General features: G+C 40.3%; 1 protein-coding gene across 2 annotated transcripts in view; it reads left to right on the forward strand.

Moving 5' to 3' along the window:
• The window catches only part of SMG1 (SMG1 nonsense mediated mRNA decay associated PI3K related kinase), a 92936-nt gene that overhangs the window by 47020 nt on the left and 29757 nt on the right, over window positions 1-16159 (forward strand). For both annotated transcript variants that reach the window (XM_070566653.1, XM_070566654.1), the window contains 13 exons: window positions 1737-1879; window positions 2030-2231; window positions 5366-5475; window positions 6179-6326; window positions 6704-6863; window positions 7603-7723; window positions 10929-11177; window positions 11513-11797; window positions 13179-13323; window positions 13433-13571; window positions 14577-14807; window positions 14922-15099; window positions 15627-15788. In XM_070566653.1, coding sequence (XP_070422754.1) covers window positions 1737-1879; window positions 2030-2231; window positions 5366-5475; window positions 6179-6326; window positions 6704-6863; window positions 7603-7723; window positions 10929-11177; window positions 11513-11797; window positions 13179-13323; window positions 13433-13571; window positions 14577-14807; window positions 14922-15099; window positions 15627-15788 — 2273 coding nt within the window. The remainder of the gene's footprint in view (window positions 1-1736; window positions 1880-2029; window positions 2232-5365; window positions 5476-6178; window positions 6327-6703; window positions 6864-7602; window positions 7724-10928; window positions 11178-11512; window positions 11798-13178; window positions 13324-13432; window positions 13572-14576; window positions 14808-14921; window positions 15100-15626; window positions 15789-16159) is intronic.

Genomic DNA, 16159 nt, shown 5'->3' on the forward strand with positions numbered 1-16159 from the left:
GATTTCTTTGTGTTTAAATCCTTTGTACTTTCTGGCCAACATTGTAGTTAAATGTTAAAATAGCAATGTTTAATTTCAGCAATAGAAGCTTACTATAAATTACTTTACCAGGAGGCATCTTCAGTCTATTCTTTAATTAATGGCAAAGCTTGGGTGCCTTTCTTACTTAGTAGTTATTAGGCAATCTTCCTTGAAACAAGATCTGTCAGTTATTTGTTTTATACATACTTATGAGCTTGATCCTTAATTGATGACCTTTTACATCAGAGTCTGGTACAAATTACCCTTTATGGCTAGCGTACTTGCTCATTAGCCTCTGTACTCAACATTCAGACTCATTTGATTCCTCTAAGTAAATGAGCATGTACCATAAAAGTCTGTTTATATTTATGTACATTTTACCAAATCTGGAAAATGTAGGAGAAAGAAAAGAACTACTCATAATTCCATCTCCAGTGGTAACTCTTAGTTTTGGTGTACATGCCTTCTTAATTCTTTTCTCTCTCATGTATGGTTTTCTTCCTTCTTTTCATAGAAATAGCAGTGTTTCTGCTGGTCACTTGGTTTTACTTTTGCCGCTTGGCAATATTTTAAAAGAGGACTTTGCCATGTTAAATATTCTACATGTGGTTTTTTTTTTACTGCGGAAGATTTGCCCTGAGCTAACATCTATGCCAGTCTTCCTCTATATTGTAGGTGGGTCCTCACCACAGCATGGCCACCAACAAGTGGTGTAGGTCCGTGCCTGGGAAGTGAACTCGGGCTGCTGAAACTGAGCGTGCCAAATTTATGCACTAGGCCACAGGGCTGGCCACTTCTATAATGTAAATTTTAATGATACAATTGTATTTATTTGTGAGGGTAACAGAGTTGAACATCCCTTATTGTTGGACAGTAAGGTTGTTTCTGATGTTTTGTACTAATCTTAATACACCATGGCACTTAATTCTATGCTCATTGTTCTGATTATTTTCTTTGAATTCATCCCTACAAGTTGATCCGCTAGAAGAAAGGCTCTAGACCATAGGCTTCTGATACATGCTGTTACTAAGGTGCCCTCAGGAAAGGCGCTTCCAGTTAACTATCCCGACCAGGAGAGTCACCTCTCCCCTTCACCTTTGTGATACTGAGGGCCACTGAGGAACAAGGACCCTACCACCTTCAGCGGGGAAAATATTCGTTTTAATTTACATTGCTTTACTAATGATGAATAGGAGAACTTTCCCCATATGTTATATTGACCATTTATGGTTTTTAAAAACATAGATTGTGTCTTTTTGGCCTCTTGTTTTTTTCCTTTATTGATCTGTGAGATTTTATTACTCACCAAGATTGTTGATGCTGTCTAATTTCTTCATTTGTAACTTTTTTTTAATGTTTATGGTATGTTTTTCATACCCAGAAGTTTCAAATTATTATGTCATTAGATCTCGTACTTTATGGATCCTTTTCTTGTATTTAGTTCTTCTACTTAGCCTTTGCAAACATTGAGATCAGATACTTACCAATTTTCTCTGTTAGTTATTTTATGCTCTTTTTTTTTTTTTAACATTTAGCAATCTTTAAATTTATTTTTATTTGTTATGAGGAAGAGATCTAATTTTGTGCAACCCCAACCCCACGCAAAGTAATTAACTCGTCTCAACTCAATTTATTGAGTAATTCAGTCTTCCTAGTTTTTTTGGAAATGAAATATGTGGATAATTTAAAAATAAGACTTTCAATTTGTATTGAAGGTTTGAGAAGGCCTCTGTGGAGTACCAGGAGCACCTTTGTGCCATGACAGGCATCGATTGCTGCATCTCCAGCTTTGACAAATCTGTCCTCACACTGGCCAATGCTGGACGTAACAGTGCCAGCCCCAAGCATTCTCTAAACGGTGAGTAGTCAGTATTTAAGTAAAAAGTTGTAGTAAAATAGTTTGTACCAATGATCTTACTGTGTACTTTTAGATTTCTGTGGTCTTTGAAATCATTCATAATTGCTCTGGATTTCTGTCTCTCTCTATGTATAAAATACTTTTACTCAGGTGAATCCAGAAAAACTGTGCTGTCCAAACCAACCGATTCCTCCCCTGAGGTTATAAATTATTTGGGAAATAAAGCGTGTGAGTGCTACGTCTCAGTTGCTGATTGGGCTGCGGTACAGGAATGGCAGAGCGCTGTCCATGACTTGAAGAAGAGCGCTAGCACTACTTCTCTCAGCCTGAAAGCTGACTTCAACTACGTAAAGTAAGCCTTCTGTTCACTTACAAATTATGATGCGTAACCCAGTAAGCAAAATTGCAGTAGCTTTAAAATTTTCCTCTGTGGCAGAAAAATACTGAAATTGGTTATATCTCCTATTGCAAGATGGTTGTAGTTCTAACACTACCATGCTAAGGATGACTCCAACGTTAGATGTGAGGAGAGTAATCATGCTCTGGGAAAACGGACTTCTGACTGTTGAAATGGTCGTTTGGTATGGATCCTCAGAGCCTATTCTAAAACCAAAATGTATATAAAGAGAAATTTGTCACTGCTTTAGAAAGGATCACATTTTAATGGTTTTGTTTCTAAATTAGGCTTGAATATGTCAAACACATCCATTCTAAAGAAGGCGGAGTTTATGAACATTTGTAAATTAAATTTCTTTTATCTTTTTTTTCTTCTCCTTGTTTTTCTATTCGTTGTTAATCCCTTAATTCAAAATTTGAGTACTGGCTGTGTCCTAGACAGTTGGCTGGGGCGATGAGGGGTCAGTAGCTGTCCTTGCCATTGAGGATCCAGCTTCCAGTGAGCAAATGGGTTAATGAGTCCTTTCTCCACTGAGCATGTACTGCGTACCAGCCAGGGAGAAAACAGACACACATTCTGACCCTTGAGGAGCTGACCTCTAGTGATGGGGAGACACACAGGCAAAAATACAAGGTTGGGGAATGCCATCAGGATGCTGGTGGAACACAGACTTGAGAGAACAGACCTGAAGCAAGAATGATGGGCTTGGAGTGTTCTGGAAATTCTTAGGTGGCCAGTGTGGTTGGAGCAGAGTGAATAAGAGGAGATAAAGGTGGGAACTGTGAAAAGGACTTTGACTCCTAATAAGATAGAAAATCTTAGGTGGGATTTAAACGGGGGGGGGGCATGTCATGATCTGTCAGTGGTTCACTCTGCTGTGTTGTGAGGAGACTGGAGGTGGGGGGCAAGAGTGGAACCATGTAGACCATTAATTTGTGGGGGCAGAGGTAGAGGGAGGAGAAAACATACTATTAACTGAAGTAGGAACACACAGAGAACAATGAGGCACGTTTAAGGTGTATATGAAACGGGCAGATGGGTTGTTGAGTATGCAATTAAGAATTGGATTTGGGGAGCCAACCTGGGGGTGCAGCGGTTAAGTTCGCACGTTCCGCTTCTTGCTGCCCCGGGGTTCGCCCGTTCGGATCCCAGGTGTGGACATGCACCACTTGGCATGCCATGCTGTGGTAGGCGTCCCACATATAAAGTAGAGGAAGATGGGCACGGAGTAGGCGTCCCACATATAAAGTAGAGGAAGATGGGCACGGATGTTAGCTCAGGGCCAGTCTTCCTCAGCAAAAAGAGGAGGATTGGCAGTAGTTAGCTCAGGGCTAATCTTCCTCAAAAAAAAAAGAATTGGATTTGGAATTAAGAAGTGTCTAAGCTAGAAAGAGATTTGGGGATCATTTGTGTAAAGGTGATAATTAAAGGCCCTCTTTCCTGTCACTTTATTCTCCAGAGACTTTGTAAGCCACCAAAGAATAGATAAGGCTCTGGAGAAGAGTAAGTGAAAAGGAAAGAGGACCAAGGTCAGAATCCTTTTGAGCATCTTTGTTAAGGGATGGGAGAAGAAGTGGCTGAAGAAAACACAGAGATGTGGAGGAAGGAAGTCTCAGATATAGAAGAACCAGGCTGTAGTAGTCAGTGTTGTCGGAAGCTCCAGAGACTACAAGCAGGAAGAGCTGTGTAGAGATAAGGAGCAGCACCAGGTTGAATGCTGTTGAGTGGTGGAGAAGTTTGAAAATGAAGAGCTTCAGTTATGTTAATTGGGTAGTGAGGTTTTTTTGAAGTCAAGGAGAAGCTGTGGCTGCAGGAGAATATTGTGTGTTTATTTTAAATGTTGGAGAGATTAAGTGTTCTTTTAGACCAAGGGGAAGGAGCCACTAGAAAGCAGAGGTGAAGAAACAGGATGAAGACCATTGATTGAAGGATTAACTGGACCCTACCTTTTCTCTGCATCAAGGAAAGCAGTTAAAGTTAGATATAGACAGTTTTGGGAGTGGGTGGTGGATTGGAGCTAAAGGTAGATGAAATGAAAGCCTGTGTGTTTTTTCCTGAAGAGTCAGTCATTAGCTGAAAGTGTGAGGACATCGTAGATCATAGTGGGCACATAGGAAGCCTGTCACTGGAGAAGACTCAGACCCTGTGGTGGCAGAAGTGATAAGTGTGTTGGTTCCCAAACCTCGACAGCTGGTCAGTGCCCAGTAATTATGGCTCACCTGAGAAGCTGATGGTTACGTTGATCCAGGCTTGGGGCTTATTAAGGTGGAAGCAAGTACAGTCAAGTGATGTACATTTTCAGTGCTGGATTCAGGCTGAGATATAAGGGAGAGGACATGGTGAGAGGGACAGGAAAAGATGAGAGATTAGTGGAAAAGAGAGATTGAGAAACTACGTTGTTGTTAGAGAGCAGACGTGAAAGGAGTGAGAACAGAGTAAGGGACCTGAAAGTGGCCATGGGGAGCTAGGAGGATGGGGCCTCTTATCCTAGCCTTGATGCTAAGGCTAGAGGGAAGAATTTCAGAGGTCTCTATTTTCAGATAAGGAGAGGAGATGGAAAGGAAGAATTCTTTGAAAGAAGAGAAAGAGATTTCCTGAAACAGTGGGAAAGGGAGAGAGAGCGAGAGGCCAGCAGTGAAAGAAGGCAGGACCAGGGCATAAGATTGAGATAATAGCGTAGGAGACCTACAGAAGCTTATGCTTCAGTGAGGGATGAGGCCGTGCAGGGAGTTGAGCAGTAGCTTGGGGAGTAGATGTTGATGTTGCCCTGCAGAAGTCTACTGTCAGTTTGTTGGACAGGCCCAGGGACAACAGGCTGCAAAAAGAGGAAGGACACATGGAGGGGATGAGTCTGCTAAACTGAAAGTCTATCGCTGGGCCTTTCCGGTTTGCCACTCCCATTTCAGTGCTAATTAAGATGGTAGTCAGAACTTAAAAATAAAAATACAAAGGGGGCCCACAGGGAAGGAACTGCATCAAAAAGATACTGTGTAACCATGCTGTCTTTTTCTAGAATTTGTTCTGTTTATTTGAATGGTTCTGTAAACTGGATAGGGTGTAATACAAGCTAACTAATGTTTTAATTACAGATCATTGAGCAGTTTTGAGTCTGGAGAATTTGTTGAATGTACTGAGCAGTTAGAATTGTTACCAGGAGAAAATATCAATCTACTTGCTGGAGGATCAAAAGAAAAAATAGGTATTTGAGATGATAATTTTGAAATTAAATATTTTTATGGACAAGTTGTTCAAAATGTTTGGCTTAGTATAATTTACTGGAAAATCTGGAAGTTGTACGTTTATTTTGGGGCAGAGTCCCATGTGAAGCAACAGATTTAGGACTGTTCTGTTTACATTTGATTTGGCAGATAGAAAACAGTTTAATTAAAATTAAGCAAACTAAAAAGAGGCTACAGTAATACTTTGAGATTTATTAGCCATTCTGTTTGAAAAAGTACTAGTAATGTTTACACTAGGTATTGGTCTTGCTTGACTTGATGTTTTTCATTAATTAAGTTCTTTATCACAACTGGAACGTTTTGTAAAATATTTCACTAAAGTTAGTATTTGAGTGTTCTGTATGTTAGCATTGATATTCGAAATTCGGTAAGATTTGCCCAAGTAGGTCTAGATTTGACCTTTTAAATAGTAGATGACTTAGTGATCTTTGAGCCTTTGTAATCAACTGATTTTTGGGGTCTGAGATATAATTTTATGTGCAGTATAAATTTTATATTATCAGAAATGCTTAAACATAGTCTTCTGCTGGTTGAATATAAATATGAAAGGAGGTCTTTATTGGTGATTATTTTTTAATGCTGGCAAAATATCGTATCACTCTTGTGCATTAAAATCAAATTAACTTAATGGATTTATTTAATTTTTAAATTTAACTTCTGTAGATATGAAAAAACTGCTTCCTAACATGTTAAGTCCCGATCCAAGGGAACTTCAGAAGTCCATTGAAGTGCAGCTGTTGAGAAGTTCTGTTTGCTTGGCAACTGCTCTGGACCATGTGGAACAGGAGCAGAAGTGGCAGTCTATAACCGAGTAAGCTCAGTGCTGGGGAGGTCAGGGTGCCTTAGGTGTGCCGTGGGGTCGATATGCGTGCTCTGCTGGGCTGAGGCAGTTGTCACATCACTGCAGCCCCAGTCATGATAGCTTCATTTTAGCTGTAGGAGTCGTATGATGTGTGAATGCCACTTGCAGTATATACTGAGACTGAAACTAAATAAAATGTGAACTCTCCCCAGAGCTGATGCCTTGACTTGCTTATGTCATTTGCTGAAGAGCAGGCTGCGCCTCTGCCTTCCTCTGCTTTGGAAGCCAGCATGGCAGCACCTTAACAAACTGCTACTCAGTGGGATACTCAGTGGTTACAAGTTGAAAACCTCATTTGTTAATTAACAGTAAATATTTTGTTTCAGAAACGTGGTAAAGTACTTGAAGCAAACCTCCCGCATAGCTGTTGGACCGCTGAGACTTTCCACTTTAACAGTCTCACAGTCTCTGCCCGTTCTAAGTACCTTACAGCTGTATTGCTCTTCTGCTTTGGAGAACACAGTTTCTAACAGACTTTCAACAGAGGTGAGTATGTGTGTATTTTTACCAGGATAGTCTTCTGAACATCACTAGACATTAATGTAGAACAAAGATTGTTTGTGAGTTTTTAAAATAGCATTTGTAGCATTTGTTGGACAAGCTAGTAAATCCAGAAATCTAAAATGCCATTTTCAGGCAGATTTTCACTTGAGAAATATGTGAGGCAGATGGAAGAATCTAAGGTACATAATGTCAAGAATGGCTAATTTAAAAATTTTGGGGGGGTGAGGATAGGGGTTGGTGTATATAAATATATTTTCCCTGGAAAGATGATATAAATTTTAGATTTGACTAAAACAAGATACCCTCTCCACCTCCCAAATAGGATAAAGTGTAACCAAAGATAGGCCCTTCCCAAGGGAATTATGATCTTTGAGAATCTGTTTATAAAGCAGAAGTTTTGTTTTTCTGTAATTTAGCTTCTGCTTTATAGTAAATATGCTGTGGTTATTTTCTATAAAAACTTGCCTACTATGTTGGTAAGTATATCCATAAATTAGACTTAGTATTCTGAAAGATTTCTTTTTTTTTTTGGCAAAACAAAAATTTTCTCTTAGAGTGCCTTTTCCTCTTGTGGATTAGAAGATATAACGAGAAGGGGAGAGTTTAGTGGATAAACCTGGAATCGAGCTGAAGTAGCTGACCTATGGGGATGTATCTGAATTCAGTCTACAAACACATAGAAGCCTGTTTACGTTACATAGTTTTGGTTTTTCTCTGGTAGGACTGTCTCATTCCACTCTTCAGCGAAGCTTTGCGTTCATGTAAGCAGCATGATGTGAGGCCATGGATGCAGGCATTAAGATATACCATGTACCAGAGTCACTTGTTGGAGAAAATAAAAGGTAACTAGGTTGGTTTTTTAAAATAGTTTTGTTGAGAGATAATTTACACATTGTAAGCGTTCAGTTTGATGAGTTTTGACATGTCTTCACCTGTGTGACCAATATAATCAAGATAGAGAACATTTATCTTGCCCCGAAAGGTTTTCTTTTCTTTTTCTTTTGAGGAAGATTAGCCCTGAGCTAACTGCTGCCAATCCTCCTCTTTTTGCTGAGGAAGACTGGCCCTGAGCTAACGTCTGTGCCCATCTTCCTCTACTTTCTATGTGGGATGCCTACCGCAGCATGGCTTGCCAAGCGGTGCCATGTCCGCACCCGGGATCTGAACCGGCGAACCCCGGGCTGCTGAAGCGGAACGTGCAAACTTAACCACTGCACCACCAGGCTGGCCCCTGAAAGGTTTTCTTATGCCTCTTCCCAGTCATCTGTCCCATCTGCCCCATTCTGGGCAACCACTGATTTGCTTTCTATCGTTGTAGAATAGACTTGTCTTTACTGCAGTTTTGTGTAAATGGAAAGATACGATGCTATGTGTGTCTGTGTCTGGCTTTTCTTGCTCAGCAGGTTATTTTTAGGTTCACCCATGTTGCATATATCAGTAGTGCGACCCTTCCTATTTTTGAGTAGAAATGATTGTGTGGATGTACCACAGTTTGTTTATCTGTTGACCCTTTGACTGATATTTGAATTTTTTATTTGTAAAGCTGCTGTGAAATTCACGTACGAGTCTTTGTATGGACATATGTTTGTGTTTCTGTGGAGTAAATGCCCAGGAGTGGAACTGTTGGGTCACATGGTTTCACTTGCAAAACAGGCTGGCAGTTTCTTATAAAGTGGTCGTACGTTTACGTTCCTTCCGGCACTGGAGTGAGTGTGTAGTATCTCATTGTGGTTTTATTGCCTTTTGCTGATGATTAATGATGTTGAGCATCTTTTCATTTGCGTAGTGGCCATTGTGTATCTTATTTTGTAAAGTGTCTATTCAAATCTTTTACCCGTTTTTAATGAAGTCGTAAGAGTTATTTATGTGTTCGAGATACAAGTTTTTTTAATCAGATGTAATGTACTGTGAATGTTAAATTTTTTTAAATGCTTCAAATGAATAGTTAAGAGAATTAGTATTTGTATAAATAATTATGTTTAAGTTCCATTTTTAAGAAAGAACTATCTGTCATGTTAAAGGGATGTTAGGATATATTATTTTGCTCTAAAATTGAAAAGTTGCTGGAATTCTGTAGAATTTTAGTCGAAAATGTGGCAGCTGGGGTTACTGAGTAAATTAAATATTACTCAGAGGATATTAAATTTGAAGTCAGCTAATGCGGGGATGTGGCCTTGCACTGCAGAGTGATTACTGGCAACTGACTTCACCTGGACTCTTAATGCCAAACTGACCTGGGCTTGGAACCTTAGCCCAACGTTTGCACGTTGAGGGACCTTAGGGCAAGTCGTTAGACTTCTGAGTCACTTTCCTTGTCAGTTATGGGGATTGCCCCACTCATGAGACTCCTCTAAGGATTATTGGAGGTGAGACAAGGCATATAAAAGCACTGACACAGAGCATGGCATAGAAAAGGGCTGCAAATGTCATCATCTCCCTTCTCATGCTTCCCATAGTGCACAGGTTTTAAAGTTGTGAAGCACAAGTCAGTAAGCCAGCAGGAATACTGGGAGACAGAACTCCACTCCTCCTCACTTTTCTTTCTTGATTTGGCAAGTGTTTATCAAGTGTGTGCTTTGTGCCGGACACTGTGCTTGAAGTTGGGATGTAGTGGTGAACAAGACAAACCTGTTTTCTGCATTCCTAAGATCACAAGGGTCCTAGAGTCTAGCAGAGAGACCGACGTCAAACAAGGGACAGCACTGTGGTGTGTTGAGTGGAAGTGTACATGCATGGAGCTAAAACAACATGCAACGTGGGTACTGACTTAATCCTAGAAATCAGAAAAGGACTTGGGAAAGAAGTAACGTTTAAGTTGACACCTGAGGGAGGTAGAGATGAGAAAGAAGGCAGAATGATTTAGTTAGAAGGCCAGTGGAAAGAATGAAAAATTCTTAGATGACTCATTTCGCCTGAGGGAGAGTGGGAAGAGATGAAGCTGGGCGAGATTGAGATTGGAATGGAATGCAAGGTAGCACTGTCTTGCCAGGCAAATCCAGGAGTTGGGGCTTTGTCAGAAGCGCAGTGGTAAGCCATCAAAGGGAAGTTAATTGTTCAGATTTACCTTCGTGTAAGATTACTTCACTTGCAGATTGGAAAATGGATTAGAAGAGGACAACTGGGGACAAAGGGACCAATTAGGGTGAAGTCCCTGGTAAAGGTAACCAAAGTAGCGGCAGTAGGGACAGGAAAAAGCAGATATGATATGAGGGTTGAAAGTCTAAGATGACTGCCAGGTACCTGCTCAGGTAGGCAGCTTGATCGTGTGCCTTTCCTTGAGAAAGGGAAAACAGGAGAAGGAAGTAAAAGGTTTGGAGGGTGGTGGACAATGATTCCACTTGACGGAGGTTAAAGTGCCCTTGAAATACCTGAGTGTAGGTGGCTGGTAGGCAGGTGAGACTCAGGTGTCAGGTCTGGGCTGGAGATAAAGATTCAAGAGTCATCAGCATTTGTATGGTAATTGAAGCCACAGGAGCAGATCATATTGTCCAGGGAGAGAGTGCAGAGTGAGAAGAGTAGAGAGCCTAGGACCAACCCTGAGGAACACCAGTTTTAATGGATGGGTAGTGGATGAGAAGGAGACTGAGAAGGATTCTCGAGAAAGGTAGGAGTAAACCAGGGGAGAGTGGCATGGCAGAAGGGCAGAGGGCACTCACTCAGGAAGGGAGGAGGAAACCAGGGGAGAGTGGCATGGCAGAAGGGCAGAGGGCACTCCCTTGGGAAGGGAGGATGGTCTGTCCAGCCTTACCCTCATTCCCCACCCTTTGGCCTAGGCCCTTTCCTTAAAGGATGCAGAAACTCAAAACTTAATTTCTTATAGTGACTGATTTTTACTTTTGTATACATTTATTTCAACAAGCATTTATTGTTCATTGTATGCCAAGCACTATGCTAGCTGCTGGGGATTTAAAGATGGTGAAAAAATGAGTTATCTTTATTTAGGGAGAGGGTGGGGAAGGGAATAGTTGGGGAAGAATTTTTTGGCTGTGTTTCCGTGCAATCTGGGACTGGACCAATCAGACTAATAAAACGTTTTCTTCTTTCCAGAACAAACAGTTCCAATTAGAAGCCATCTCATGGAATTAGGTCTAACAGCAGCAAAATTTGCTAGAAAACGCGGGAATGTGTCTCTTGCAACAAGACTGCTGGCACAGTGTAGTGAGGTTCAGCTGGGAAAGACCACCACTGCACAGGACTTAGTCCAGCATTTTAAAAAGCTCTCCTCTCAAGGTCAAGTGGACGAAAAATGGGGACCTGAACTTGACATTGAAAAAACCAAATTGTTGTATACAGCAGGTTAGTGAAATGAATTATGGTTAATACACGACTATAATAAAAATCACGTGTATGAATGTTCACTGTGTTGGTGTAAAGCAGTAATAGAAAAGATGATTTTTTTTCAACTGTTGCAGAACGTTTGAGTCCTGAATAATAAATTATGTGTAATTGACTTAGCTCTATAATTTAGTACTTTTAAAAGAAGTAATTTTAGTAATTAAAGAGATGTTTCTAGACAGCATTGATTAGCACTGAATTTACATGTTTTTAAAAATTCATTATTTTACCCCCCAAAGATATCCATCATTTGCTTTTAAGGCTTTTCTAAGGGCTGCTATTTTGGTTTTCTATAGGCCAGTCAACACACGCAATGGAAATGTTGAGTTCTTGTGCCATATCTTTCTGCAAGTCTGCCAAAGCTGAATATGCAGTTGCCAAGTCAATTTTGACACTGGCTAAATGGATCCAGGCAGAATGGAAAGAAATTTCAGGGCAGCTGAAACAGGTTTACAGAGCTCAGCAACAGCAGAACTTCACAAGTCTTTCTACTTTGTCAAAAAACATACTCACTTTAATAGAACTGCCATCTGTTAACGCTATGGAAGAAGAGTATCCTCGGATCGAGAGTGAATCTACAGGTAGGGTTTCTTTCTCTTGATAGCTTTAAAATATTAATTTTAGAAGTGGTTTTTTCCCCCCTTTTAAAGTTTACGATATTATGCTGGCTATAGTTTGCCACAAAAAGTGTCTCTATGGAAATTTAGCATATTATATTGCCTGGAAGTGGCTAAAGCATTATTTCTTTCTTTTTTTTTTTTTTTTTGAGGAAGATTAGCCCAGAGCTAACATTTGCCAATCCTCCTCTTTTTTTTTTTTTGGCTGAGACAGACTGGCCCTGAGCTAACATCTGTGTCCATTTTCCTCTACTTTATATGTGGGATGCCTGCCACAGCATGGCTTGACAAGCAGTGCATAGGTCCACACCCGAAATCCAAACCAGTGAACCCCGAGCCGCCAGAATGGAACATGCAAACTTAACCGCTGCACCACCGGGCAGGCCCCTAAAACACATTTCTGTAGTGTCCAATGCCACTCTTCTTCCTGGACATACTTCCCACCTTCCTAATTCGTGGTGCTGTTATGGTCTTAGATGTTGTTCCAGATCCTGGCCCCAATATCTAAAATTCCATCTCACACCAGAAGGAGCAACAATGATACAAAATAGTAGCCTGTGGTCCCCTTGACTAGTGGAGCACAGAAACTACAGAAAGATTCAAGTTTCACTTCCTAACACTGGTGCTAGTAACAGAATGGTACCCGATAAATAGGGTAGTTAATTCATTCAGTGTTTGAGTGCCTATTATGGTAGGCACCCTTGTCCAGTTTTCACAGATTGGGAGATGATTAACCTCTTTGCTAAAACATGAGAATATACCTTTATTTTGTTGTTGTGAAGCCTAGGATTTTAATTACTTACATTGGTCTTATAAAATAACTCTATTGTATGTATTGTAGGGTCCTCATATTCATAGGGCATGTGGCTTGTGATCAGTATAAATCTTCCTATTGGCAGTTGGCACGGTAGCAGGCGGTTTCTTCACTGTTAAGCTGGGAATAGAGATATTAACCTTGTGAATCTCTGATTGAATGGGGTTGTATACTCATCACCTATGTACTAATTTTGCCAGAAAATCTAAGCTGAATCTAATCATAAGGGAAATAGCCATTCAAATCCAGAATGCGAGACCTTCTCCCACACAGTGTCGTGAAGGACATTGATGCGTTTTACAGGGTGATACTTTCAGCCGACTTGAGAAGTTGAGCAATTCATTTCAACTTAGTAGCCTTTTAGAAAAGCATAGGACAAACGTGTGCTTCATCAAGTTCTGTACTGTAATATTATGGAACTTAATGATTGTTTGCAAGTAGTAAAATCCTGAAATGTTAATGAGAGTGCTGTTAGAAATTGATGAATGTGACATTGCTGACTTCTTTCATTATTTTTTCTCTGCCATGCAGTGCATATTGGAGTTGGAGAACCTGACTTTATTCTGGGACAGTTGTATCATTTGTCTTCAGTACAGGCACCTGAAGTAGCCAAATCTTGGGCAGCGTTGGCTAGTTGGGCTTACAGGTGGGGCAGAAAGGTTGTTGACAATGCCAGGTATGTATGTTGAAATGTGTTTACTTAACGCATTGCAAAATAGTGATTTAAAATGTCTGCTGGTATGGTAAAGGTAGCTAAAATGCTGATGACTTGTTTATTTTTACAGTCAGGGAGAAGGTGTTCGTCTCCTGCCCAGAGAAAAATCTGAAGTTCAAAATCTGCTTCCAGACACTGTGACTGAAGAAGAAAAAGAGAGAGTCTATGGTATTCTTGGTCAGGCTGTGTGTCGGCCAGCAGGAATTCAGGCAAGGAAAACGTGGTGCAGCGTTTGGGGGAAATAATGTCAAGATCACTGTCCTCATTCATTGATTTTGAGGAAGCTGTTCACATGTACTTGATTAAATATTGTTTCAAATAAAAACTCTGATTTTTAAGATGGAAGTGAATTAGAATATCTTTCTAAGAAGAATGTAATTTCTTGAGAAATTGTCATTTCCTTATAGCCCTCTTAAAAAAGGTGAAGTTCATTTTATTTAAAGTAGATTTCTCTTTTAATTGTTCTTTTGATCAGAAATTAGGTTCTTAACACTAGCTTGGGAGCTTTTAAAATATGCCACTCCCTGAGTTCCACCCTAGATATTCTGGGTGGAGTGTGTGTGTGTGTGTGTGTGTTTACGCGTGCGCGCATGCGTCTGTCTGTCTGTCTGTGTTTGTGTGTCTGTCTGTGTGTGTTTAAGCTCACATGGTGATTCTAATCATATAGCCAGCGTTGAAAACCAATGGGTTAGATGATCTATAGGATTTACTCCCTTCCCTCTCAAATTCTGGAATGTTGTAACTGTTAAGTATTTGTTGCGGACTTAAAGGTTTGAGTTCTCTTTGCTGAGCTAAGCTGTGTTGATTCAGTTCTTGCTCTGGACTTCAGCGCATTTCAGTGTCTGCCCAAGCTGGTGTTGTGTCATGTACAGGACTGTACTGTGTATGTTCAGCCTCAGACTTTTGAACAGATTATGTTTAATTTTCTCCAGGCAGATTATTATATTGTGACTTAGAAGCATTTAAAGTCCAAAAATGAAAGTCCTTCATCTGCGTTAAGTGCTTCTATTCTTCTTCATTAGCTACGTTAGTAAAGATATCATAAAGAGAAGCATATTGGCATTGATTTAGCATGTATAACGCTACGTATGAAGTAATTTGGTCTTTCATAAATGAGAAAAGTGTTTTATATGACAGGAAAATCATGTACATTTCTCCCTTTTCAGTTTATGTTAAGAGAAAATAATAGCCTTTTATGCACAATTTTTCTTCAGGATGAAGACATAACGCTTCAGATAACAGAAAGTGAAGATAATGAGGAAGATGACATGGTCGATGTTATCTGGCGTCAGTTAATATCAAGCTGCCCATGGCTTTCAGAACTTGACGAAAGTGCAACAGAAGGAGTTATTAAAGTGTGGAGGAAGGTTGTAGACAGAATCTTCAGCCTGTACAAGCTGTCTTGCAGTGCATATTTTACTTTCCTTAAACTCAATGCTGGTCAGGTAGGTAGCACAGTGTCGTGTTTTAGGAAAGCTTACTTGAAATGTCTTTCCTAGTAGACGAAAACGGTATTCTGACTTGTTTTCTTATTTTTTCTGTTTGTCTTTGGCTCTTAGATTCCTTTGGATGAAGATGACCCAAGGCTGCATTTGAGTCACAGAGCGGAGCAGAGCACTGATGACGTGATTGTGATGGCCACATTGCGACTGCTCAGGCTGCTCGTGAAGCATGCCGGCGAGCTTCGGCAGTATCTGGAACACGGCTTGGAGACAACACCCACTGCTCCCTGGAGAGGTGATGGTCTAAATAAAGTGTTTCAGGAAAAATTATTTCTGGGTAAAGACAAGACAGTGAAAAAGCAGACTGCTTTATGTTTATTACTTGAGTGTGTTACAGAATTGCTACATTAGTTCTTGGGTCACCCTGGACTGCTGTTAATCACTTCCCTCTCACCTTTCAGAGAAGCGGAAGGCTGAGAAGCAGAAGCCTTATATATACAAAATAAATTTTGGAGAGAGTGGTAAAAATAAGTTTCAAAAAATTTCTTATACTCTTTGTAAAAATTGTCTCTGCCTTTTATAGGTATTCGCAGAAAATACATTTCTCTAGAACACGTTTGGGTTGCTCTGGACTTTGATTATAGCTCTGTTCCCTAACCCTGACAGATGAGGAACTATTGTGTATGGTTCTTTGTTATCACAGGGAGAAATTTGAGGCCCTTAGAACTGATGCTGACACATACCAGGTTTTATCCTTTTGCATCCACGATGTTGACAGTTTTTAATAACTTTAAAGTATTTTTCTTTCTTCTTATCCTGAAGGAATTATTCCACAGCTTTTCTCACGCTTAAACCACCCTGAAGTGTACGTGCGCCAAAGTATTTGTAACCTTCTCTGCCGTGTGGCTCAAGATTCCCCACATCTCATACTGTATCCTGCAATAGTGGGGACCATATCACTTAGTAGTGAATCGCAAGCTTCAGGTATGGAATGTTCAAGTACTGCTACTTTAAGTATAAATTATTTTGCAAATGATATTTGTTAGGTAAGTTTTTTTGAGCTTTATGTTCCAGAGTTGATAGAGTCTGTAGTCTTTTCAGTAAGAACAATGACCATTGACTGAGAGTAATTACTATGTGTCTGGCACTAGGACGTCTGCTGTACACATTATCTTCAGTCTCACAGTGACTCAGCAAGGCTTGGAGAAACGGAGTTGCTCTCTCAGGTTCACTGAGCCGAGTGACTGGCGGATAAAGATGGAAACCAAGTTCTGGACTGTGGCTGGGAGAGCACTTTATTTCTTGAGACTCAATTAGTATCTTTTCCCCCATTTGTCTTCTGTTAGCTTATCATA

This window comes from Equus przewalskii, chromosome 12 (genome assembly GCF_037783145.1).
Source record: "Equus przewalskii isolate Varuska chromosome 12, EquPr2, whole genome shotgun sequence".
Lineage (NCBI taxonomy): Eukaryota > Metazoa > Chordata > Mammalia > Perissodactyla > Equidae > Equus > Equus przewalskii.